The sequence below is a fragment of the Drosophila mauritiana genome, chromosome 2R (assembly GCF_004382145.1).
Source record: "Drosophila mauritiana strain mau12 chromosome 2R, ASM438214v1, whole genome shotgun sequence".
Taxonomy (NCBI): domain Eukaryota; kingdom Metazoa; phylum Arthropoda; class Insecta; order Diptera; family Drosophilidae; genus Drosophila; species Drosophila mauritiana.
In genome coordinates, this window is record NC_046668.1 from 19665431 (window position 1) to 19693311 (window position 27881).

At 44.6% G+C, this 27881-nt stretch overlaps 1 protein-coding gene across 1 annotated transcript; it reads right to left on the bottom strand.

Annotated features, from left to right (window-relative positions):
• Positions 1-433: 433 nt before the first annotated feature.
• On the bottom strand, positions 434-27096 carry LOC117135921 (BMP-binding endothelial regulator protein). The gene is made up of 7 exons (XM_033296489.1): positions 26179-27096; positions 12094-12399; positions 9236-9324; positions 4544-4637; positions 4257-4439; positions 3327-3539; positions 434-2961 (listed from the first exon to the last, which is right to left on the bottom strand). The coding sequence occupies exons 2-7, from the start codon at positions 12272-12274 to the stop codon at positions 1466-1468; spliced, it is 2256 nt and encodes a 751-aa protein (XP_033152380.1). The 5' UTR covers positions 12275-12399; positions 26179-27096; the 3' UTR covers positions 434-1465.
• Positions 27097-27881: the final 785 nt, after the last annotated feature.

The following is a 27881-nucleotide window of genomic DNA, read 5'->3' on the forward strand; positions in this document are numbered from 1 at the left end:
TGCCTGATGCCACCCCAGACGCAGTGTCGTCGCGGAGAGTTGGAGTTCGTGCCTCTGAAACTGATGCCACACACACGAGCCGAGAACAATAAACACAACTTGGCCGTGGATCCTCTGCTCGAGAGGAGGCGGAGTGGCCAGGAGGAGGTAGCTGAGAATCAGCAGCTGAAATTCCCGCAGGCTATTCGATTTCCACTTTCTGAGCTGGTCAACAGCGCTGTCTTTTTAATGGCTTGGTATGGATTTACCAAACAGGACATAATAGTTTAACTTAGTACTCATAGATTTGATTTCTAAATCTAAAGAATCTTGTGAGTTACTGAAACCAAAAAAGTTGCACATCTTCCTTTTTCCTAACAGTTTTCCTAACTCTGAAAAAACCTCCCGATATTAAACAAGAGTAATAGTTTTTTTTTTTTTTATATATATTAATTTGATTTCTTCCACTTGCATTTGTTGCATTGGTTTTTGTTTTTTTTTTGTTTCTTTCTTCATGTTTTGGGTATTCAAATATATCGTAAACTTACAGTTCCAGCCATACAAGTAGTATATAAAGAGTTATTATAGTACATTACATTAACATTAAACTTTAAACTTTAAACTTGATTAATTTGTAGAATCGAAAAATGGCAAAGAGCTGTCTCCCCTTTCCGCCGGTTAGGTGCATAATTAGCTGGCGATAGTTGTATAAATATTAACACAGTTTGGATAAAAGTTGGTTACGTTTGCAATTTGAGATAAGCGGAATTTCGAGTTGGTTAAGTAGGCTTGAGTTCTAGGGATGCGCTGGGCTCGTTCAAGTTTCAACTAAGCAAAAATACTGTTGTGCAATTCTCATAGTAGTTGGGTAGGTCCTCATCCTCGTCCTTTCTAGAGCTTAAATTTTAAGCAAACATTATCAAGTACTTTCGCTAGGACTGCGTTAGGTTCTAAGTCACTTAGCTAAAGCTTAGCTTAGGTTTAGTCATACTCGTAGTTATTGTTTATAGTATAGTTTAGTTTTTAGATCAGTTTAGTTTAGCGCAGCGACGAAACACACATACAGTAGTACAAATACAAATACAAATACAAAACAGGCACACAAACAACAGGCTCTCCGGATAAAACTCCATTACTAAAGCTAAAATAAATAAAACTTAGGCTACACAAAAATGGCGACAGTATGAGTTTCGATGCTATGTGTGTGTGTGTGTGTCTGAATACCATATATGTATGCATATATATCCGGACTATCTATATCTGCCTACTCCAGAGGACGTTCAGCTTAATACTGTGGCCTGGCTGTCATGGGAGCGAATTCAACTAGGTTTTCCCCACGCTCTCCCGCACTTTTGGGGGCCTCTAAAAGTATGCTATGGATGGCGGCCCCCACTGCGAGAGTGTCTGTGTGGATGGGCGTGCTCATGAATGTGAGTGTGTGTGTGTAGTAACTAAATGGGTAACTAAGGTTAAACGGACGACTAACTTAGTGGAGGGGCGGCGGCGTGCGATCCGGCGCACGCGGATAGAGGAAACTGCTGGGCACATGCTTCAGGATGAACTCCTTCTGCAGCTGATCCTTGTCCAGACCGTTGTGGCCCTGCCTGTCCAGCTGGTTGTGGCCACCCGGCTTGTGCCGCCCCTTCTGGCCCTGTTTGCTCCGCTGCTGCTGCTCCTGCTGCAGCTGCAGTCGCAGCTGGTGGTTCTTCTGTCGCCGACCCTTCATCCGGCTGAAACTGGGATCGCCGTAGAACTGGTTGCCCTTGAAGCTGGACAACGTGGCATTGCGACGCCAGCCTGCGGGGCAATTGGTGGCGCTCCTCCAGTCCGGCAGCTGTACTCCGAGTCGCCGGCACTCGTGGGCGTACGCCGCAAAGCTGTCGCAGTGACAGTCGCCCGATGGACACTCACACACGTCCATCCGGCAGGCGGCCTTGTAGTTCTCCGGATTCAGCCGCTCGTTGCACTCGCCGAAGAGCGCGGGAACACTCAGTGGGTGGCAGTAGAAGTTCGATTTGCGCTTGTCGCAGGTGGGCGTGGCAGCCAGGAATTCACGCTTGCGGGAACAGGACTTGGGGCCACCCACCTTCCAGGAATTGGCAAAGTGCCAGACCTCGTCGTCCCCGTGGCTCCGTCCATCCTTCCCCGTGAGATCGTCCCGCGAACTGCCGTTGAAGTTGCCACACAGACCACACAGTCTTTTCTTGAATTTCGCCGGCACCGAAACCTGCAGGAAGCCAGCTCCATTCCACTCCAGGGTCAAGCCCATTTCCGATCTCAGCATCACCGCTCCTCCGTCGGCCAAGCGCTCAATCGTCACGTTCTGGCCACCGGCTACAACGAAGTAGGGCAACGTTACCCTGGTTCCATTTACCTTGACCCGCATTCGCTGGCCGAGATTGACCTTCAAGTTTCGCAGACTTAGGGTCACTGTTTTGGCCCAGCTGGCACGCCGCGTGCCGCGTCCCTCGTTCGTCAGCCGGATGTGAAAGGTTTTGCCCATACAGTCGGACGCCAGGAGGTACTTGCAGCTGCCCTGGAAGCTGAAGAACTTGCCGTCGAAGGTGCGGAAGTGCGGATCCCCGAAGACGGTGCACGTGCCGGCCGTCTCCACGCACCGCTTGCAGCATTCCCCTGGCGGCTGCTTCAGTTCCTCGTTCGCCCGGCACTTGACCGCCGGACAGCGCATCTGGGCACACCGGATGGTTCCACCATTGCACCGGCAGCTGCGACACGGTCCCATGTCCCACGTTTCGTTGTTCTGGTACACGATCCCATCCAAGCTGCACTCGCTCCGCACTTCGGCCACCGCGCAACGTGGACAGCAGCCATCCGGCTCCTGGAACTCGGGAGCGCACTCCAAGATCGGGCAGGTGGGTCGCTGGCACACGGAGGTGCCGTTCAGGCAGGTGCAGTTCGTACACCTGTCCGGCATAAACTGCGTCTTCTCGGGGTAAACGCTTTTGTTGAAGAGGCATTTGCCTGGCAAAAGAAAAATGAATATATATATTTAGTTTATATTTTCATACAATAAGACTTAAGTAACTTTAATTTCGAAATATGTAATAATATCTAAAATACTTCGAATTAATGTGAATTAGTCAAAAGTAAAAATATTTATTTTTGGTATTCTGTATACCTGTGCATATGTATATCAAGTCTTTATAAATAACCCGCTAATATATCACGCTTTTTTTAAATTATTTTTGGAATTTATTGCTTTGTTAATTGTATTTTTTAAGTCCCTCAGTTTTTCGTTTGCATAAAATTCTTAAATAAAATTATACACTTTAAGAGAAACATAAGCCAAGATGTTGAAATATTAATTATTACCCATGACAACTCACCTGGAACAGGTAGAAAACTGTGGTTCTGCGGGCAGCGCGGACAGCACTCGTCCGGCCGCTTGATCTGCTTGGACATGGGACATGGTAGCACCGGGCAGGTCTTCTTGGAGCAGGTCAACTGCGTCCCGCGGCACTGGCAGACCAGACAGCGGTCGTCGATGGAGGCGTCCACCTCGTGGCCCTCGGCCACCGTCTGTCCGTTGATCTTGCAACCTGAAAGCGACATGGCAATCCCATCAGATATTAGATATAAGACACTAGACACTAGACATTAGACATTAGACATCAGACATTAGCCATCAGACACTTATGATTTAGTTGGGTTTGATTTGCTTGGCCACGGGCCAAGAAATTTTCCACAAGGCGAAACGGGTTTCCAAGCGGCATCTAACGCATTTGCATAGGCAGCGTCATAGGAGGGCCCCCAGATTCGATGTGTTGCTTTTGTTTGCTCAGCCGCGAACGCAATGCGAATATGCGGGGCGACATTGTCGCCTTAATAGACAATTTAAAGCCCATAAATAAGCGGAGCCAACAATAACAGCCACGTCGCGGAGAACAGATCAACGGATCTGAGCAGCAGATCACCGGAGATTTGATCGCGGCAGATGGGGCCCATGAATAAATCATTTTGGTAATAGAGACATAAATATGCTGGCACTATCTGCGATGATCTACTTTGCGTTGGGCAATGCCTATAGGCCTTCTTTTCCCTCTGGCCATTATGAATTTCGAAAGATTTTAACATATTTTATGCTGCACTGGGCATACCCGTTGGTAGAGCATCGCAGCAACGTCTGTCCATCTGGATGGGCTCTCTATTGTCTAACGATTATGAGGCATTAGCGGAATCTTTGGCTAATTTTAGTGAGTGATGCTACTGGGGACGCGGACTGGTCTGGATCTAATCGAGTTGGCCAGAAGACTCACCTTGACAGGTGGGACAGCATTCGCCCGGTCGCGGTGGCTGTAACTGGTTGTTGTCGCACTGCGAGTAGCACTTCTGGATCGTCTCGGTGACCACGGTGGCCACGCACTTGTACGTCTTGCAGGGATCCTCCGGATCGCTCCACTCCGAGCCACTCTCATACGACATGCCACGAAAAGAGCAACCTGGGGAATGACACAAACGTAGATAAATCAATGCTTCTTCAATGACTTGCTTTTATCTTGGGTATCTCACAACTCTAATATGGAAAGGATATATATTGACTTACCCTTGCACCTGCGGCAGCAAGTTCCATTCGACTTATCCAGAATGTAACAGTCATTGACTGGTGGACAAGTATCTCGGCAATTCACGAATCCGTTCTGTAAATATGAAATGAAGCACATTGCATTAGTGTTAGAATAGAGTTGTTTTATCCGTGCCACGAGTCGTATGAGCAATGTGCACAAATGCGCTCAGCCAAGTGAAAGATGCAGCCGAGCTGCTGATGATTGGCCAGTGCACAACTGTCTCCACCTTCGCACCCATAAAACACACCTCCACCTGATTTACAGCCCAGCAATTGCTTTCGAAATTGCGATTGCTCACTGAAGCTTTGAACTCTGACCTTAAGTGGAATTGACTTTGGGCGTGGTGGCGATTGGCTTGACTTGTACTTCATTCGGGGTTACCTAATAGCTAGAGAGGAATCTAAGGGATTTCCCTTCGCTTTTCATATACTTTGAATTGCTTTGAGTGTGTTCTCTGTGAGTCAAGGTGGTGGAAAATGAGCTGGGATTATGCAAAGTCGTCTAATTTATGCTGCAGTAATTTATCCTTAAGACCAACAGCCCCGCGCCCTCTTTGCAGCTCGTTAGTTGATCCCTCGGCTGATTGCCTGCCCACAGGTAAGCGGCACCAAATCGGCTCAGATATACATATATACATATATTTATATGCGCGTATCTATGCATCTGGATTTTCTAGCCATTTGGCTGTGTTAACGACATGCTGACAGCTGCAGCGGGGCGCATTGCAATTGATGTCGATCATAAGTCAAACTGTTGCAACTTGGCCGGCTTGTGCAATTGCTATTGCAATTGCCGTTGCTGTTTCTGTTGGTGTTGCCTTTAACTTTAACCCTTGAGTGGAGGCAGTGGAACAGCTGCTGGCTGTGACAGGTTAAAGCCAGATTGAGATTCCAATTCAGATTCAGATCCAGCCGGTGCCGTAATAATAGAGCTCGAGTCGAAGCCGGAGCCGCCACTAATTGTAAATGTATCTATAAATCTAGATAGATGTCGACCAAAAACAGGCAAAATATTTCACTAATTTGTATGCAGTTGCTCTGAACAATGTGTGGAGTATTCGCGTATCTGTGTGTGCCTATAATTTAGTGCAAGCAAACCAGATTGGATCTCAATTTGGATGGGGCCGCAACGTGCAAAATTTGCAATTGTTATGAAAATGAAAATCTCGAGAGTCTCGGTCGCAGTCGCAGTCGCTGGCTGCGAGATGTTTATCATCGTATTAGTTTTAATGGCAGTTGTTAGTTGGAATTTTAATGGCACTTTAGTGCGGCATTGTCGTAACTCCCCCATCCCCATCCCCCCCTGCGCCTTTCCCCATTTTCACACGAAAAACAAAATGATCTGAAGTAAAGGTCGAGCTGATTTTCGAACTAACTGGTATCGTTGTCTTTCCTTCTTTCTGAAATTCCACAACTATATTTTGTAATAAAAAAAACTGTTAAGCAATTAAAAAATTCTGCGACAATTGTTCTCAGTGCATTTCTTGAAATGCAGTAAGCTGACAGATTGAATATCACCGTAATCGCTCGTCGTATCTCACGGATCAAAGTTCACGTGCTCTCGAAATCCGTCCAGAGTTTCGACCAACTCGCATCCAGCTGTTTATGCTTCGGAATTCTTTCTTTCTAATCGGGAACCGGTATAGAAATATGCCCAGCCAACATGAAAGTCGAGGCATTTTTCTGCGAAAGATTGCCAAAGCCAAAGGCGCCACGATGGCAACCCGAGCTGCTGCTAAGTAGCAGTGGATGATGGTGAGTGGTGGGCATGGATGTTGTTGTTTTCGATCTTGCCCAGCGGCAGTCGACGGCAGCAACAACAAGCTCGGTGGGTCCGAGTGTGCGAGAGTGTGTTTGCCACAGTGGCAGAACCACATTTGCAAACGGCCTCTAACGACCTTGCGTTTGACAAAACATGATCGGTTTTAACACCGTCTCTGTCTCCATCGCCATCTCCATCTACATCGGAGCCTCTCTTTCTGCTGGCCATCTCGGAGTTTAGTTGGCCAGCTTGGAGGCGAGTCTGCCGCTCTAGACGCGGAGTGAATATGGTAATGGCAGTCTTGTGGTTTTATGGTCATGTGTATTTTGTCACTTGTGGGCTACGGCTCAAATTGGCATCGGAATTGGACTTGGCATCGGAATCGGAATCGAAATTCGCTTTGGGCCTCGAACGGTTTGCCCAAGAATTTGCAGGAATGGAAAGGAGTTGGCAGACCTGTATGAAAATATTTGGCCAAATCTGGTTTGCCCGTGCTCTAGAATTCCATATTGGCAAGAGTGAATTTATTTAGTTAAAGTTATGCACACTAAAAGAGCTCTAATGATTCCAATTTGCTGATTTGCCCCTGGCGATCGTAAATCCCTTATTAATATTAATACAGAAGTGAAGTAAAAATGCTATAAATAATCCCACATCCACTAACTAACTTTGTACATTTTGCATTAATATTAATTCCCAGCGTCTAGTTAATATTTATCAATCACCGACTGTGTCCTCTAATCACATGTTTACCCATTTCCAGCGCACAAGAATTTAATTTGCAAATCCACATAAAAGTCCTGCTCAAGGGTATCCTCCGCCCCGAAAATCGTTTAAATCATAAGCCATTAAGCGCGAATTCAGCGGATTCAGCATAATATTCGCATAAAGCGGAAATTTGTGTCCTTTTCGGTGAGGGGAAGGAGTACAATTTCCTCTGAATTTCCCTGACGATTTCCAAGTCCTTTCTATGCATACATATATGTTTATTTAGACAATAAACGCGCGTCGTAAAGTTTCGACTTAAATGGCTGGTTATTCCCAGACAGATTTACATTACGGGAGCCCAGTAAGCGCGCATTATTTATCGGCTTTATGCGTTCAAGCCGATCCCGATTACAGCTTAACAACTTGCACGCTCCACTGGCCGGCAGCGTTGCGATTTGGGGCCTTAAGAGAAATCGAATCTAAGAGAAATCGCCTCGAACACCACGGGTCGAATTCGATTTCATGAACTTTTAATGCGTCCGCGCGACGAATCCCCAGCGCGTGCGACAGAGATGCAGAAATGCGCGGAAAGAGACGGTTATACACCGTTGGCGCCTTCCCAGTAAGGTGGCGCCAGTATCGTATCTTTTTTTGCGGCTTTTGCTTGTTTTTTTTTTGTCGCTCCCCCCGCTGATTTTTCTGCTGCTTTTTAATTTCGGTTACGCCCACTTGACGACGACGACAGCGGCAACAATGGAAATAATAACAACAACAACGAAGCGAAGCTCAGCCGCAGGCGAAAAAAGATTCAGCGCCGATCGATCGATCGATCGGTTGGATCGCTTGGATCGCATGGATCGTTTCGAGCTTGGATCGCTGCGATTGATCGGTCGGCGCCAGCCTGAACGCTTGCCGCTCAAATTGGAGCAGCGGCGTTTAGCAGCGCTTAGCGCTAAATTAGCAGCAGGTTCACGACAGCAATACAGTGAAAGAATTCTGGGGAGACTACTATATTAAACTAAAGTTAACCAAGTCATTTAGTTAAGTACTTCTTAGCCACAAGTGGTCGAATATAATAACTTAGGAATAAGCTCAATATCAAACTCTATTGAATTTGAATTCATTCTACAATTTCTACATACTTTCGCTGCGTGTTGACAACCCTGCCCGCATCCCCTTCCACCTCCAGCCACCTCCACCTGTGCCCCTTTCGACCACTCTCTTTTCATCCATCAGACAGATGAGCACGCGCTCGCTTAATGACGACACGAAGCCGCCGTTTGAGCCGCGACAGAAAGGGAAAGAGATGGCGGGCTGCTGGGTGAAAGAGAGGGGCTGATCGGCTGCTGGCGACGAAAAATCACGGCGGCGGCGCCAAGTGTTTGTCAAACGATCGAGTGCCGAGATCGAATACCCTTGCCAATGCCGATGCCCGTGGTGCCCGTGATACCCGTCCCACACGGCGGATGACGGCGCGAAACCCGTTTGACGACCTTGGATCATAAAAAATTTACCAGAGGGAAAGAGAGAGAGTGTGTGAGAGAGAGAGGGACGCAGACTGGCAAGAGGAAGAGGCGAAGCCAAACAAATGCAAACATACTCAAACATTCCGACAGATTCCGGCAAATATCTTCAGCTGCTTCACACTCTTTTCCTGCTACACAGAGCATTATTTCAGGCCATAGACTTTATAATATTTCTAGCATTTGTGTTTTAGAAATAATGAAACTTGAAGAACATTCTAACTTAAAGCCTTGTTTAATTTGTTTAAACTTCTTCGCCTCACAACTAAACCAAATGGTCGAGCGTCGACTGGTAATCTGCTTGAAATATTCCAAGCATTTTCGGTATTTTTCATTTTGGCAGGCCGCAAGGATGTTGCTGCAATGACAAGAGTCTGAATGTCCTGCTGGCTGGACCCTGGCGTCGTCCCATGCTGAGAGCGAGACAGATAGAGGCAAGAAAGGGCGGGAAGAAGCGAGTACAAGGCGAGTACAAGAGATTTATTTTAGCAAGCGTGTTTATGCTATTTCATTTCGTTTCATTTCGCTTTAAGTGACTTTTATCGAGGCCAAAAAGCAGCTCCACTCGCCAACTTGGCAAGGATCTGTGGAGCCTTTAAGAAGGGAGGGGAGTGGGGGGCAAGAGGAGTCGGTATAAATGCGAAATTAAAGTGGCAAGCAATTCTCGAGTCGACTCACCTGGCATTCGCACTTGAAGCAGGTGAAAATCTGCGGCTGGTTCTTCAGTTGGACTTCTTCTCCCTCATTCGAGCAGGATTGCCGGACGCCTGTAAAAGAGAATTGGAGCTTGGATTAATGATGTGCCTATGTGGAGTGGGCTTAGGTAGTGAGTATAGTGCACTCTCGGACCCCGACCACGACCTCGACCCCACCCACGGCATTTCCTGCCTCTGACGTTGACTCTTGATGCAATAATACCAAATAAACACAAACAAGACGATTCATTGCATGTACAAACGCCGGAAATTGCCCACCGACCGAGATCTTATCCGACCACGTGACCCAAAATGGACTCGCCCTCACCCACCGCACCTCGTCCACTTGCGCATCTCAATCTGATCTCCCTCTGCAGGTCAATGAGATTAGGCCTCTGGATTAATGTACATACGTGTGTGTGTGTGTACAAGCGTGTTTACTCTACACGGTGAAAAATTGTATCAAGGATATGTGCCCCTGGGCAGAAATATCTTTTTCGTTCGAGTTCTTGGTGATCTTTCCAGATGATATGTTCTATTAACCTTGTATCTTACACGAAGAAGTGCATTCGTATATTTATAATCAATTTCTAACTATTTATCTGACTATAAATGAAAAATTATTTTCCTCAGTGTAAGTACCCTTCTGCCTCAATCTGTTGTAGTTGCCACTTTGTTTGCTTTTTACCTTCTCCCTTTTGGTGGCGCTTAAGTCAAAAGTAGCCAAGCGTTGCATGTTAAACATGTTGCCCCAACAACAACAACAACAATCATAACAATGGGGCAAGAAAAGGTAAACGGAAACGTCGAGGTAGAGCGAGACGGAAAGGCAGGTAACTTATTGCGGGTGTGAGGGAGTGGGAGAGACACGATCCCAGCAGGCTGAGCCCGCTCTTCTTCTTCCTCCTCCTCCTGAAATGCGAGGACCACCTGCAATGTGCTGATAAACACACACAGACACACACTTCCTCCTTCTCGCTCTCGCCCGCTGTTAAGGGCAATAAATGAAGACGCCGGCGCTACACTTAAAACAAATGTGTGTTATTACTTTAAATTTCTTACTTTTAAATGTTGTTTATGAACTCTAATGTTATAATAAGTGACATCTGTTAAATATGTAAATCTTTAGAAAGAACAAAATTGGGAATATTTGATGAATTATCAGAGAATTAACCCCTAGATTATTCTTGGTGTAACCGAGCCACCTTCTGGTTCTCCACGACTCCATCTTCCTGGGTCTTGGGATCTCTGTGGGCGGCTTTAGGACTTTGTTTTATTCTGGGTTATTATCGAGGTTCATCCTACTTGATCGCCTCACCCCTACCCCTGCCCCATCCCCAGAAACAATCTGTGTAATTTGGTCGCTTGTTTGTTTTTGGTTCGCTTTGTTCTTTGATTCTGGACCTCGGATGATTGTTGTTTTTGGTCCACCCTTTCCTGTTATTTGATTGTGTCCTGCTGATTTCCCACTGCTTTGCCCCGCAGCACTACAACTGTTTTTTTCCCATTTTCAAAATCAATTGGAAATTTCCTCTGTCGAAATAAAAAACAAATATCATGTTCGCCGCCGGGAGACTTTCTACATTCCTTTCTCTTTTCGACTAGAACAGTTAATGAACTTGGTTCAAGTAACCCGATATCGGCATTGCAATATATCTAATTTATTCGCTTTTTATTTACATTTAACACACTCGAAAACCCATAAAAAACCCACTCAAATTGTGTTTTTTAGAGGAGCGCAGACGAAAACAGCGAATATAAAATCGTTCCAGTGTTGGCGACACAGACGGCGCTTGAATATGCTCAGTCAGTAGCTAATGCCGCTGACCACCCCCTCGATTAGAGCCGCCCCATCCCCCCCTCCACACATTAACAAACGCTCGCCGATTAATCACAGACGCCGATTAAGCGCCAGTGACTTGGAGGTGAAGGGCAGCAGGGAGGGGTTAAAGGGGAGTGCTGGGGGTGGTGGGGCTGAGAGGAGCGGGAGACGGAGCCACGTGTTCGCAGAGAATTAAAAGTGTCCATTTAAATTAATAAGCTGTATAAGTAATAGTACATTTCAAACTTTTAAAGTAAAAAAATATTGAAAAAAAGAACTTTCGAAAGTTCTTAAATCTTTAATCTGAATTTTCTATCTGCAGCCTTTACTTTCAGCTATTTTTAGTTACATGCTAAGGTACACCTATGAATTTCTTTAAATCTATGAGTTTTGATCATATTTGTTTACTTCGAGATTTCTTTGTGATAGATTTGCAATTAATATAAAAAACAACGCCAGGTGAAAGGCTGAGAAGCCAGGCTGACTCAGCTGAAAATCGTAAAATAGTTCCGTAGAAAAGCGATCGAAATAACTCTATAACCGATCATATTGCTCGGCAGTTAAAGCTGTTATAAGCTCGTAAAAATCAGCTAAAATCCGTGATTCATAGTCATAAGCTGCAGTAAGTCTGGCAAGCCGCTTAGATCTACACATTTTTGGAATATGGCTTTCAAGCGGTCTGGAATGTTGATCTTCGTCAAGGTTAGTTGAAAGTTTTACGATCGGATCGGGTTCGAAATTTATGGCCAAAAAAAAGTGATAACACAATTATCAAATTAGAAATGATCTTCAAATGATAGTGAAAGTACTTTTTTCGAGTAGAGAAAAAATTCAGGGAATTGTACTTTTTTGAAACATTAAAACCTTTTCAATAAGTATCTAAGAAATACGCTAAAAACTAGGTAACAACCATGTATGTTTAGTAGCAATTATAACCATTTTGAAGGTAACTTCCTTAGGTGGGATATACATATATGTATCTTTAAGTGTAAGTATCTACAAACTACTTGATCACTCACCTGATAGACTATCTCCCGCCCCGGCGTCCACTGTTCGTCCTTGCAGCAGGGCCAGCAGGACTGCGATGAGGATCAGGAGCTGGTTGCGTGGGCGAAATCCCGGGTGGCGCCGCCTTGGCGCCGATGATTTTCGAGGCTGCTGCGCAGGAAATTTCCACTGGCCACTTGATTGGCAACACATTTTCACAATCGATCGATATTCGCGGAAATCTCTATTAGTTTTTCCTCTGCGCACTTCTCGTTAAATGCTCGGCTCTCCGAATTATTATTCTTTGTTGCTGTGGCTGCGGCTCGCGTGAATTATGACTGGAAAGAAATTGTGTTTGGGTGGAGAAAGATCACGATCAAGCCGGTTAGTTTAAAAATAACAGCGCAGCGGGCGAAAATAGATTTGTTTGGATATTCTGCAGGTGTCTTGTACCAATTTGTACCTACAACTTTGTTGTTCAAATTAAATTTAGAACCGATTTGTGTTTGTCAGTGTGCGAGTGTGTGTGTCTCTGTGCAACAACTGGTGTTCAATTTTCAATTTTGTGGAGAGTGCAAAGCACTTGCCGCCCAGGTTGAAAGATTTCGGCCAGTGCAGTAAATCATCCCGTTTTGGGTTTTATGACTCCTGCCCTGCCCGGAACCCAAGATGCGGCCATATACATGGATAGAGATAGCGGCGCCGTTCGAATTCTGCGAATCATCAGAGCAGCCCTCGCCACGCCCCTTTTTGGGAGGTGTTAAGACAACCTGGACATTATTAGTTTTGCGCTTTATGGGTGCGTGTATCCGTGTATCTAAACGTATTTGTATCTACATGTGTGTGTATCCGTCGGGTTGCGCGTGTTGGTGGCTCAGGTAACAACAGATACGAGCCTTATGTGAGGTGGCTCTTTGTTCGAATACTGGCGGATCATAAAAATGTTAATGATCTTTGACGGGCTGGCGCCAGCCAGGGAATATTGTAATGCTTGTTTGAGTTATAATTAATTTCGATGGCGCATAATATTTTATTATTTGTCTTGGACCAGCACAGCGCCGTGATTTTCGCCAACGATGTTGCTGTTGTTCAGCCTCCCTCTGTGGGTTATTTGTTTTCTTGTTTGATGTTTTATTGATTTGTGGCCGCTTCAAAGTGGCGCCAAGCAAACGCCGAACGCACCAAATGCGGATACAAATCTCTGTGAATCACTAAGCGCTAATCCCAATCCCCGGCTTAATCCCCAGACCCAGGGCTCGATTCCCAATCGGAGATCGGGTGACACACCCAGCGGCGATCGGGAGCGCTTCGAAAGAGAGATTGGATTGGACGGCCCAAATCGGTGCTTGACCTAACAAATGTCAGCGGCATGCGAACAAGTGTTTATATATATGGGATGGGATGCTTATGGAACTGTGGATACCCTATGAAAACATCCTGGGTTACTATGCAGATATATCTCAATATAATGTATAGAACAAGTTTTATTCACGTGATTGAACCTATTTCTCCAAGTTCTGGCGAACTTGGCGTGTTTACTCCCGATGTACCCCCATTCATTGATATTTGTCACACTCGCCGACCTGATAAGACCTAAGCTCACACTGGACTACATACGTACGTAAGTATTAAGACCTCTGAATAATATGTTAATTTCTGCACTTGATAACGGAGCACACACAGGCGAGGATTGGCGAGTGCAGCGGTTGACTACGTGACGATCGCTTCCAAGTGGTGCGATTAGGTGCAATTTGTCAGGCGTCAGTTGACAAGGACAATGCAAATGAAAAGTGGGAAGTACTCTATATATAGTGTAGTTGCCGTTCGTTACAAGCTCTACACATTATTTCATCTGGCTGTTTCTGGGAAGTGGGTTCTTTGTTCGAGCACAAGAATTAGATGACTTTGACAAAGTGGCCTCTAAATTAATCGCCATCGAGTACTTTCTGCGCTGCGGAAGAAGCGAGTCGCAGTTTTCAGTTTTTCTCGCCGATTATGTAACTGTGAGCTTCAATGTCGCCGTGGTTTCCCCATCGCCTCCATTGAAGAGCACTCTTCATCTTCTGCCATTCCAAATACGATTCTTGATTTTGGTCAAGGGCCCGCGAAGCTCGAGAGTTGATTTCAATTGGATCGCCTGGGTTCTCGGCTTATCGTGTGTGGGTTCATTGTTCATATTTTAATGCCCATGGCGATGGTGATCGTGCCACATGTGTGCAGTGTACGCAATTTCAAAATCGCCAAATCAGTTGGTCTTTCAGGCGCGGGGTTAATGTGCGATTGAGTGAATGAGTTGAGAAATCTGAGAAGTCGGATGCCGCGCGACTGGAACTGCGGCCTTAACTTGATCCCAAAATAGCCGATCGATCACAGCAATAGTGGGAATTAGCAGGCACCTAATTTGAGGTCCAGTTCCTAAGATCTATGTAATGTGTGTAATTGTGGCCCAATCGGGCGGCATTACATGACTCAGACTCAGACTTAGACGGCGACGGCGACGGCGATGTCGTGCCAATTAAAGTGCCCGCCGGCCAAGGGCCAGTGATTATGGGCTGGCTGGCTAGCTGGCTGGATGGGGTTTCTAATGGTTCCCGACATGGCGTCAACCCAACCGACAAGGCCAGGGCAATTAACCGAGCTCGGGGTTGCACTTGAGCTGCAGAAAATTGGTTAGGGTTCTGTTCTGCCCGGTTCTGGCCCTAAGTTCTGGCTTTTCGACTCCCCAAAAGGGTTACGCATGGCACGCAGACGGCGTCTAGACGGAGCCTCTAATGATCGGTGGTATAGGTATAGGTATGGGTATATGTATACTCCTCGCAGAAAGACCATCCTCCGTCTGCGGCCTTATCACACTCTCGCCATCGCGAATTCCACTTAAAAGCACTGAACGGCCCGGCCGGCCTGCCTCCTGCCTCCTGCCAATTACCTTCGGAGTGGACCATGTCGCTGGCTTAATTCAATTAACAGCGGAATGCCAGCGACTTACAACCTACAGCCGCATGGCCATTAAGCCCCCAGATCAGTCGTAATCCCCCGCAAGCGGCGCCAAAATAAAAAAAAGAGCCCGAGCGCCAGAGACTTTGGCAAATCATGCAAATTCCACGGGCCAACTACAAGACACGACTCCAGCCTCGATTCGGATAGCCGGATAGCAAGCTCCCCGCTGATTCCGATCGCCGCCTGGCAACTAATTTCAATGTATTTGCATATTGAAGTCTGTTTGCCACAACAATGAGATGGCTAAAAACGCACATTTGTCAAATGCCAGGCCCTTCGGGGCAAGACGCAGCTTTATTTGGTACAATTCCATCTGACAGAAACCGAAACCCAAACGAAAGCCCAAACCCAAAACCCAATCCCAAACCGATTACAGCTGCAGCCCAGCAAATGAAGACAAGGCCCATGACGTTGACGATTGCCCAAGACAATGGGCCAACAACAAGACAAGAGTTAACCAATTTCGAATGACGGGGAGTTTGGGAGGGGTAACGAAAAAGAAACGAATGCACCGAACGACATAATAAAGTCACAAGCCAGACAAACGTATAAAAGCTAACAAAGCTATTAGCCATCATCATCATCATCATCGGCTTCATCGATGGGGCCCAGCCCAACTGCGGAGTGCCAGGACCACAGTGAAGACCGACCTCAAACTGGTCCTGTCCCCCGCTCCCTCCGGACCATCAATCCGATGGGGTAATGCGATTTTAATAGCGTTCGAATCATTGCCAAGCGAATGAAACAGAACAGAACTGAGTCGAGTCGAGCCGAGCCCAAATGTGCCGGAAGAAGTGCTCCATAAAAGTCACACATCATATGGTTTAATTAAATAAGTTTTCATACGAGAGTTTTCAATTGAAAAAATTTGATTTTAAAACATTCGTTTCCTTTATATAAATATATATTTTCTATCAAATGAGCTTGCCTACTTACAATTTGTTTACAATAAGTGTTCGATTTAAGTTTAATTTAAAAGCTTTCCTAGCAAATATTATTTGAAGACTTGCTAATTAACTGAAATGTTTGATTGGGACAAGTTTTCTTTAACTGCCATTTGAATTAAATAAATATAAATATTTATTACCCTGAAGTTGCCTGAAAATATTCATATCTTTAATAATTTCTAAAGTTGAATGTTCCTTAAAGTATAATAAATCAAGTGCATATGGCTCAATTAAAAATAGATATTGGGTAAAGCTAAATTAATATTAATTGCTTGATTGAAACAAGTTTTAATTAATAGAGGTTTAAATCGAGTTAGAAGACAGTTTTTGCAGTGGGAATATAAAAGCGTTAAGATCAAATGGAGACCCAAAGCTTCGTTTCATTCAATTGCCCAATCTGGAAATGTTTGCAGCCCAATACAAAAAAAATGTATATTCATAATTTGAAATCTAAAAAATCTCTATTTATGGTTTTGTGGACATATTTCGATCATCTGTTTATTGCTCGGCCAATCAGCATAAGCCATTTAACTCGGTGCCGTTTTTGGGACCGCCACCAGATTACTCCAATCCGATCAGATGCGATCCCTCGCCGGCCGATTAGTCACCCCAGAATCTTGGCCGATTCCTGGCCATATAAGACCCATCGAAGTCTCTGCACGGAGTTGTCGTGGCCATGAATCATGGATCATATAAAGCGATTTTTATTATTCTTAACTGCTCATTGGGTTCGGTTCGGCTTGCAAATTATTAATAAACTCGGTTCAAATATGGTGGGGGACTTAATGGGCCAGGGGGGCATGGGCGTTAGAGTGCCGGGTGCTGGCCTCTTGAAATTTGAGTATTATTAGCGAATTTACCGCAAAATCTATAAATAGCCGAACAGTACAATTAATTGATGCACAGACACAGCTTGGCATTGCGTGTGTGAGTATCTATGTACATATATATGTTTGGTACCAATTCACAGTAGTTCCCATTGTATGGGGAAAGCGGCCGAAAATACATCTAGTTGAGGTAGACACTTGAAACTTAGCAAGTAGCAAAGTGCAAAATTATATGAAAAGATCAGCCAGATCGGAGCACTATATCATATAGCTGTCATATGAACGATCAGTTTGAAATGAAGTCTTAGTATGGATCCAATGGAAAATGGAAAGTATGGAAAAATCATCACCAGTACGGGTCCGAGTACGTTAAGTGGAAATGGACATAACGAAACCTCCAACGTAAGATAGCAAACATAAACAAAAAACATCTGCAACTACATACTAACATCTGCAACTATAAATAAAACATTGCAAAGTAATGTCGATTTATAAGGATTTTTATTGATAATATAATATAAAAATAATAAGGATATTATTTTTATTTTTATTTTTGTCCTATGGGGGGAAACACTGTGCAATCCAAAGTCGAACTTATGTGCAGAGCTAAAAAAAAATGCGATCAAAACAACAACGTCAAATGAAATTCCAGACAATTTTTTATTGTGCAATTATTTAGGCGAAAGTTAATCAAAACACTACGTATACAAAATATTCGTTGCCTTCTTTTTGTTTTGTACGAAAGGAAACCGGATTTATTGGCCGAATATGAGGCTGTATAGCTGTAAACAATTTTTTAGAAACAACCAGCCAACGGACCAAACAAAAAACAGACAAAAAACAACAACAACAGCAAGCAACAAATTTGAGCAGACGATTTACGGGAATTCCAGCGAGTGACGTGCGGAACCCGATTTTATGATATTTTGGTTGTTGTTGTGAATTGGTAGCCGCTTCTGGCACATTTGTTTAACGACAATCTCCGAAAATGGCAGAAAAAATATACAAATTCTCGGGAACTGTTATCAAACATAACGATTTCTCATATGAACCGGATAAACAGAAGTCTCACTTTTATTGAGTTTCATACATGTTATAGACACGACTTGATGGAATGTTCTTTATAAAAGGTTTCAGATTTTATGTTACCTCCAATCGATTCATCTAAAGTGCATTTATAAATTTGAAATTGTTCGAAATATTAAGTGCAATTATGACTTGTGTGAAGGGTATTCCACCGTCGGCTATCAATCTGCACTATATTGCTTACAAGTTTCGCTTGATACAAGCAATCAAAATGGTTTTCACAGGCAAATTTATTGATTAGCACGCAAATGCGAATTGTTTGAATATTTTCAGTTCTGCTTTGTGGCCAAGACAATTCTGATGGCCGGGAGGGGTGTTGGCCGAAAGGGAGTTGAATGGCACAGGTGCCGGGGTTAACACTTGGGCGCCACAGCCAGTTCTGTTCTGTCCTGCTCAGTTCTGTGGCGATCCGTTCCATTTTGCTCGACTCGAAATGATTCTCCTGACGATATTTCGCTGTGTTTCTCCGTTCTGCTGCTGCTTGAAATTTGATATGGCCATAAAAAATATTACCTCTATATGCGGGCTGTGATGCGATCGGAGGGGCCGTGCATATGGCACACTACATTCCGCAGTCGTGATTCAGTTCGCCGCTGTAGCAGTCTAGACTTCCGTTTCTTCCTCTTCTTCGCTTCGCAGTTCGTTTCTAGAGTCTTTCGTTGTGAGTTCGTTGCCAGAGTCTTTCGTTCTGTGCGTCCGTGTTTCGTGTTTGAAGATCGGTTATCGGTTAATGTGTCTGTTAATTCACGTTGATGTGCCCATATAAGACCCATCGAAGTCTCTGCACGGAGTTGTCGTGGCCATGAATCATGGATCATATAAAGCGATTTTTATTATTCTTAACTGCTCATTGGGTTCGGTTCGGCTTGCAAATTATTAATAAACTCGGTTCAAATATGGTGGGGGACTTAATGGGCCAGGGGGGCATGGGCGTTAGAGTGCCGGGTGCTGGCCTCTTGAAATTTGAGTATTATTAGCGAATTTACCGCAAAATCTATAAATAGCCGAACAGTACAATTAATTGATGCACAGACACAGCTTGGCATTGCGTGTGTGAGTATCTATGTACATATATATGTTTGGTACCAATTCACAGTAGTTCCCATTGTATGGGGAAAGCGGCCGAAAATACATCTAGTTGAGGTAGACACTTGAAACTTAGCAAGTAGCAAAGTGCAAAATTATATGAAAAGATCAGCCAGATCGGAGCACTATATCATATAGCTGTCATATGAACGATCAGTTTGAAATGAAGTCTTAGTATGGATCCAATGGAAAATGGAAAGTATGGAAAAATCATCACCAGTACGGGTCCGAGTACGTTAAGTGGAAATGGACATAACGAAACCTCCAACGTAAGATAGCAAACATAAACAAAAAACATCTGCAACTACATACTAACATCTGCAACTATAAATAAAACATTGCAAAGTAATGTCGATTTATAAGGATTTTTATTGATAATATAATATAAAAATAATAAGGATATTATTTTTATTTTTATTTTTGTCCTATGGGGGGAAACACTGTGCAATCCAAAGTCGAACTTATGTGCAGAGCTAAAAAAAAATGCGATCAAAACAACAACGTCAAATGAAATTCCAGACAATTTTTTATTGTGCAATTATTTAGGCGAAAGTTAATCAAAACACTACGTATACAAAATATTCGTTGCCTTCTTTTTGTTTTGTACGAAAGGAAACCGGATTTATTGGCCGAATATGAGGCTGTATAGCTGTAAACAATTTTTTAGAAACAACCAGCCAACGGACCAAACAAAAAACAGACAAAAAACAACAACAACAGCAAGCAACAAATTTGAGCAGACGATTTACGGGAATTCCAGCGAGTGACGTGCGGAACCCGATTTTATGATATTTTGGTTGTTGTTGTGAATTGGTAGCCGCTTCTGGCACATTTGTTTAACGACAATCTCCGAAAATGGCAGAAAAAATATACAAATTCTCGGGAACTGTTATCAAACATAACGATTTCTCATATGAACCGGATAAACAGAAGTCTCACTTTTATTGAGTTTCATACATGTTATAGACACGACTTGATGGAATGTTCTTTATAAAAGGTTTCAGATTTTATGTTACCTCCAATCGATTCATCTAAAGTGCATTTATAAATTTGAAATTGTTCGAAATATTAAGTGCAATTATGACTTGTGTGAAGGGTATTCCACCGTCGGCTATCAATCTGCACTATATTGCTTACAAGTTTCGCTTGATACAAGCAATCAAAATGGTTTTCACAGGCAAATTTATTGATTAGCACGCAAATGCGAATTGTTTGAATATTTTCAGTTCTGCTTTGTGGCCAAGACAATTCTGATGGCCGGGAGGGGTGTTGGCCGAAAGGGAGTTGAATGGCACAGGTGCCGGGGTTAACACTTGGGCGCCACAGCCAGTTCTGTTCTGTCCTGCTCAGTTCTGTGGCGATCCGTTCCATTTTGCTCGACTCGAAATGATTCTCCTGACGATATTTCGCTGTGTTTCTCCGTTCTGCTGCTGCTTGAAATTTGATATGGCCATAAAAAATATTACCTCTATATGCGGGCTGTGATGCGATCGGAGGGGCCGTGCATATGGCACACTACATTCCGCAGTCGTGATTCAGTTCGCCGCTGTAGCAGTCTAGACTTCCGTTTCTTCCTCTTCTTCGCTTCGCAGTTCGTTTCTAGAGTCTTTCGTTGTGAGTTCGTTGCCAGAGTCTTTCGTTCTGTGCGTCCGTGTTTCGTGTTTGAAGATCGGTTATCGGTTAATGTGTCTGTTAATTCACGTTGATGTGCCCATATATCTTGGCTCTACGATTTCAGTGCTCGACTGTGACATGCAATCAGCGGGGAAAAAGGGGCACCGTGTGACAACTCTCGCAGTCCAGTGCAGTTGCACTTGATCAGCTTCGAGCGCTTTGATTGTCGGCTTGTTTATTTGTCGATTAGTTCGGTGTCGTGACGTTGAACCTGCCACAAAGACGGGCAGCAGTTGGCCCGTAGGTGCTAATTCAATTACGGCAACAATGCCAGTTCAAATCTTAGCTGTTCCAAATTCTGGTGACAAGTCGAAGCTAATAAACAGATCGATCTTTGACAGCGCAGAAGGACTATTTACCCTTCGTAGTGTTTACAAACTAGTTAATAGTTTTTCCGTGACTTGAAGCGCAGTTTCCCTCAGTTTTCAAAGAAATACGGTCTTATATCTCATAAGCATTCAGTTTGTTTTTTGCCTTTATTATTATTGACGTTCAGGAGTTGAGGCCTGCCAAACTCATATAAATTAGTCTGTTTATGATTGGTGTTCCGGGAGCAGAAACATGAACGTCAGCGTTGATTTGAAATTAACATATGATTATCACAAATTTTGCTTCCATTTTTATGGGCATCTCAGTGTTTTGTTGTCCTCCGATTTTTTTACAAGTTTTCGTGGACTTTGCATAGGAAATACATAAATGCACATTAATACATTTACATACAAATGAGCGGAGCAGCGAGAAACTAAAAGCTTGGGGATTCTCTGTGCCATCTGCATAATTTGTGTGAAATTGCGACTACAAATTGCTCATCTAAACCCCCATCGCACTCGGACAAAAGATGGATATTGCAGCCCCGACTTCGGATTGCGGCTGGCGATTTGCGGGATTTATGGTCGGTGGAGCCAAGCGCCACACGAGCGCTGTTATCAAGGTGCTTTACTACTCCCATTACCAGCGCCCCCTGGTAGCGAACATATGGCTATAGATAGCTTCATGCTGCTACGAGCTCGCATATGCGAGTATGGCACCGACAATTGAAATTGTTTGTTCTCGCGGCGAATTGCTGATTCCGCTGCCAAAACGCGGCCGACATTGTCGAATCGGACTGCCTGCCAGGCCAATGGGAATGAATGTTAGTAAATAAATAAATATTGTAAACAAATGTTCGTTTTTTGCTGGCTTGGCATATGTACAGCTGGCTGTTGCTGTGTTTGCTATTGCAACAAATGAGCTTGTCAAGTTAAATGGCACGCACCAAATGCTGTCAGCGAGGTTGCACACACACACGCACACACACCAATACACATGCACTGCCAGTGCCGCCATTTTGTCTGGCTGCACTGAGTAAATTGTTGCAATTGCTGACTGTAAATAACCCGAGCACAATGTGGCACAACACGGCGTATTAGTAATCTAGTTTATTTCTGCATGAGGCAGCGCAGCAGAAAGGGAAGTTGGGTGGTAGGTGAATAGAGGGTACTGGTACAAAGTCTGAAAACTTTGATTTCCCCGTTCCACATAAGTTTAACTTTAGATCTGGAAGCTCTATTTATAAGTGAAATAACTTTGTGCTAAACTTGGCGGAAGGATTGTGTATCCTAGGGGCTTAGAAAATCAATATACTACTAAATTATGTTCAAGCGAGCTGTTTATCTTTGCAATGCGAATAACAAACTATGAGAGCTAAACTTGAAGTTTTACCAATATATTTATATCTTACGTATACAACACTATTTACCCCTTCCAAAGTGTGCTTTATTACCCCTCGAAATACTCGACTAATCGCCAAGTACACGCCGTTTAGTCTGGCACAACCAGAATGCGCAGATACGGATGGTGGAATACGGGGCAATTGTCTATTTTTAATATCTTATCGGAGGAATTTTTATTAGCCGTGTATTGTTCTGCAAATATTAATTAGTTTCTGTGATTGTACAACAAAAAGGGAAATTGCTCTGTGGCTCTTTGTGAGTGTGTGTGTGTGTGCGAGTGTTTGCGTTGCGTGTCATGGCGAAATTATCATTCTTTTGTTGGTGTGACGCAGAGAGTGGGTCCCCATACATCCCTTGACTGGATTCCCATGGAATCGCTATTGGGGGGGCTGGTGAAATTGCAATCGACAGACGCTGCGATGACGCATGCTTTTTCCCGGCAGCTTACGGGTGAGCTTGTATGTGTGTGGGGTGCGTGCGTGTGGGCCTAGACATATGGCGACAAAGAGGCTGACGTCATAAGCTATCCATCTAACGGGGGAAATGGAAATGAAAATGGAAAACAGAGGCTGGCAGACGGAGAAACTACCCCCGAATGCGTGTGTCAAGACTGTGGACTTGGACCCACCAGTGCCTTTCGAAGCCCACCAGTAGTGGGCACTTGGGCACTTGGCCTGGCCCACTTTGCACAGCTGCAACATCTTGCCGCGGCAGACAGCAAGCAGCTAGCTAGCCGTTCGGCAGCAACATGTCCCACAGCCCCACATCCCACGCAGGCAATTAAGAACGCGACTTGGCTATTGGGTTACACTTAAACTTCACTTCACTGCGCTCCGCCCGTTCGGTTTCGTTTTGTAGTCAGCATTTAAAATTATTTATTAGAAGCAACAGTCGGACAGGCGGTGTCACAAGGCGGGACGTTCGGGGGGCATTTGGCGCTAGGGGGGGCGTATCAAATGTTTTGCTTTTTGCTTCTCAGTCTTCTTTTTTCGCTCGCTCTTTGGTCTTCTGTTTTGGGTTTTGCCAAAACGAAACGAGCCAAGCCGGCTTGTCAAAAAAAGGGGGTTTTTGAATCGGGGGCTTTGAAGCGGGCGGGGGGCAGGAGGGGGGCGCATACATGGGTGGCGAGGGGTGTCTCCTATATCGTCTGGCGCTTGGCGACAGCAATTTACCTTTAAGCGAATGCAAAAGTATGCGGAGAGCCGAAGAACAAGCGGCGGAAAAAGTAGTCGCAGCCACACAATTACCCCACTAGAAGAATTCTTCTCGTAGAACGGGAATCGGGATTGGAGAATGGGGATCGGGGAATGGGTTCTCTATAGCTGGACCATCTCTATAAATAAGTTAAAAGTCGCTGGCCGAACCAGCTGAACCATAAATCATAAGCAGACGCGCGAGTGTCGAGTTATTATGCGATCATATTTTAATTGGTGGATTATTATTATGCAGGCAGTGTTGCAGACCGCAGTCCCCCCTTCACCCCCGTCCACCCACCCCCCTCGACAGCATAATCAAGTGCAGCAAACAAACAAACAAAAAGACCTGCAAAGCCACCAGTTGCACTGGCTGTTCGCCTCTCCAGGTGAGCGTGCGGATTGCAGATCGGTCGGCTCGAGAGTCCCGTGTGTGGAGCAGAACCGAATCCCCCAAGATTGCAGACCCCAGATCGCGGATCGCAGACCGCCTGGCTCTGCTGCGCTTGGACAGGTGCGTGAACGTGGCCAGCGGGAGCGAGAGAGAGTCGCAACCCGAATCGTACCCTAATGTATCCGAACAGGGAATACCCTGGAAAGCAGAATCTTGAAGGATAGAAGCTTGTAAGTCCTTTAGAACCCTTAGTATTACTTGAAGAATCTAAGATAACGCAGAGCAAATTAAATTGGAAAATAAATCATTTTAAGATTCGGTATGCTGTCGGCAAGTTACTAGATGCAAGTTAGTTATCATGCCCTTCTCAAACCCAAAAGATTCACTCCTTCCAAAGGACTTTCTAACTTCAAAACTTGTAAAAACTACTTTCTGTCCCAACTCGTGCCAAGCAAACAACATCATCCACTTCAATTACCCTTGATCCAAGGGTATAAACACATAGTTTTTTTTTTGAAACCAAATTCACATGCAGTTCGTAGTTGTAGTTGCAGTTGTTATTGTTGATGTTGATGTTGGTCGGTGGACAGAAGGGGCAAACGAGTTGGCCCCGCCGCCTGTGTATGCCAGTTGTCAGTTGGCAAAACTGGTATGGTTGCATTTTTATTATAAAGCGAACAGAAACAACAACAAAAAGCGACACCTAGGCAGTACGGGAAAGTCCGTCCGTTTGTCTCTGCCACTGGAACTGAGGGTTGGGAGGATCGGGGATTGGTTTGGGTAACTCAAGGATGGGAGGCTTGGGGACGCCGAATGGGAATGGGGACTGTCATCCATGGGCTGGTGTGTCGCCAGTTTAGCCCAGTACGCGAACTGCTAGTCAGACGTCTGTTCTATGGACGTTTCATGGACATGCCGGCGTACATTCGTATTAACCCATGTAGCTTTGGCTTACTCCCTGCCCCGCCCCCAAACGTATCCCAATCCCAATCCCAATTGCAGTCCCCCCTGCAAAGAGCAGTTATTACCAGTGTTATTTACACAGAGATAAATGAAGAATGTGGCGAAAGAAAATACGTTAAAACTAATAAGATATTAGAAGTATGTTGTATGTTCGAAATACGAAACAAAAGATAGTATATTTGATAAACCAAATAGAAAAGTACCTGGATGTATTACTTAAATAATATTTCTTTCTGTGCATACTTTATTGGCTCTTATGTTTGCGTTTCGGTTTGTGTCTTCATTGCCCCAGGAGTCGTAATTTGTTTTGGTGTCCTTCTGGCAGACTGTCCTCCTAATGAGCCAGTTTATTGTATTCCCCATTTGTGGCCCCGTCCACCAACCGATGGCACTTTTTATGGCTCGATGAGGGTAATACAGGAAATGGCCTGCGATTAGCTTAGTGACAATTCTCGCTGCAATTGGAGTTTCGGCTGCAGTTGCAAGTTGCCGTTGCAGCAGCAGCAGCTGCAGCAGTGATTTATCAGCTTTGCAGCCTGACAGTTGGCCAGCTTATATATCTATATATCACCTGGTGATATTTGACACATCGTTACTAATTGGTTAAACAATATGTATCACCGCTGACTCATGCCCGGCAACAGATAAGTTGTTTTGTGCTCATGCAGCCGATCCGCGGCACTTTGTTTAATCGCTCACTTAGTTGGTGGCTGTTAAGCGGCTTAAAGTCGCTCTACACACTCGAAATGCTCACTTAGAACGCCTCAATGGTTTTCGAATTGGATTTATCAGGCTGTCGGGCAATTAAAGCCAACTGCGATTTCCGCCATACAAAATGCTATGCAAATGTTCTCAATTAATTGCCGGACACTCAAACATATGTTTGCTTATTCGCCACTTGATCCGCTTTTGATTTCGATTTTAAAACTTTTAATGCTCGGCAGCAATCAATTCGAAGGAAATCAAGAGAGCGGCGAGAGCGAGTGCCAAATGTGATAATAGAAACCAAACAATTAAACAATTTTCGCAAAATGTTGAAACAACAAAGGCAGATAGCACACACGTTCGCAGATACACACAGATAAGTGAAATGTTTATATGTTTCGCATTATAATAAAACAAAATCGCACTTGGCATTATAGCAACAAAGAATCGGGGAATCTCGGAATCAGGGAATCGGGGAATCAGGGAGAGGCAAAGATTAATTACAAAGGAAAAAGTAAAGACGCAAAGTTTACCCGTAATTACACTTCCAGATTTCCAGATGAGGTGCTTCTACTGCTGCTGCTGCTGCTGGTGGCAAGAAATCGGCGGAATCGAAAATTAATTATGCTTGACATGTTGCCAGCGATCATCAGTTCGCCTCTTGTTGTTGCTGTGGTCGTCCAGTTGTTGCTGTTGTTGCTGCCACTCGAACCGATATAAATCGCATTTTCAATTGCCAGGGCTTGGGTCTATTTTTTACTTGTATTACTTTTTTACGTATGTATTTCCACGCGAAAAAGAGAGGCCACAGCGCGTTTGGAAAGAGACGAAGCACTTAGAACTCACTGGCGCATAATTTATTTGAGCCGGCGCGCGCCTTTCATTTCAATTCCCATTTCCATTTCGATTTACATTTGCATTTCAATTTCAATTTGATTGCGAGTACTTCGATTCGCTTGCCACAGATTACGCATACGCCACGTTGTGTGCGCGCTGTCAAAGGTTCAATTTCGCGCCGTGCCGCAATTGCAATTCGCATTCAATTCAATGCAATTCAATGAAATTGCGCGCCAATTCGCCGGACCCACTGGAAAACGCTGCCAGCCAGTGTCGGTGGAAAACGACGCATTAGCTCACGCAGAAAATCAGAATAACAGAAAGTCGCACAAGTCGGAATATCAGAAAATCAAGCTAAGCCCCGCATTAAGCTTCAGAGTCGCGTTGATAACAAGCTTCAAATTCGTTTATGTTGTTTTCTATTTGGATTGCGTTCGGACTGCGTATTTTGTAGCGATCGTCGTCGCGTGTGAATCGGCGAACGTGAAAATCGCGCGCGAGTTTTCCCCTTTTTGTTCGGCTGAGGGATTTTCCTGGCCAGCAATTAACAATTTCGAGCCACTCTCGAGCGCTTCTGGAAAACCGCACCGCTCGCGTGCGCAGCTAAAGTTGAACTGAGCACTGAAGGCGGAAAAAACGCTGAGAAAACTGAGAAAACGCTCGTCTGCGTTCGGGCTGGCCTTCGTGTCGGTCTCGTTGTCGGTGTCGCCGAGCCGAGCGGAGCCGAAGTCGAAGCAGCGCAGCAGCAGAGAATTGGGGCCTCGTTGGCGCTTCGCCTTTTGGGGGCTCGCACTTTGCCGTGATTTTTTTAGCGATAAGGGGACTTTTCTGGGGTTGAAGCACAAACAATTAGCATTCTAAAGTTTTTAACAAAATAACATGCTTATAGTAATACCTTAAAATAATACTAGCACAATATGTTTATTATATTTCTTTATCTACTATCTACACATTAGAGATAGCATATCCCTAAGAGTTTAACATTTTATGGTCTCGAACGCAATCTCATTCATTGTCTACTGAATTAAACTTGCCGCATCATGTTTGAGATATTAAGATATACTAATATACCCCTGTAACCAAATTTCAGGGCTGCCGACTTCAAAGGCGCACTCTTCACGAATTGCAATTGAAATCGAATTTCAATCTACATTCACACATTCCTAAGCGAAATGAACACCTCGACGATGGCAAAGTGTTAACAGGGCGAACATGAGAAGCAACCACACCCCCACCCCCCCTCGTGGGGAATCAACACACCTTAGTAGTCGCACAGTAGGCAAATCAATTCAATGCGATTCGATTCGATTCGATTCAATTCCGGGAACTTTTGCCAATTAGAATTTGTCAACTGGCATTCCGCGCTGTCTGCCTCGACTTCTTTGCTTGGATAGTTCAC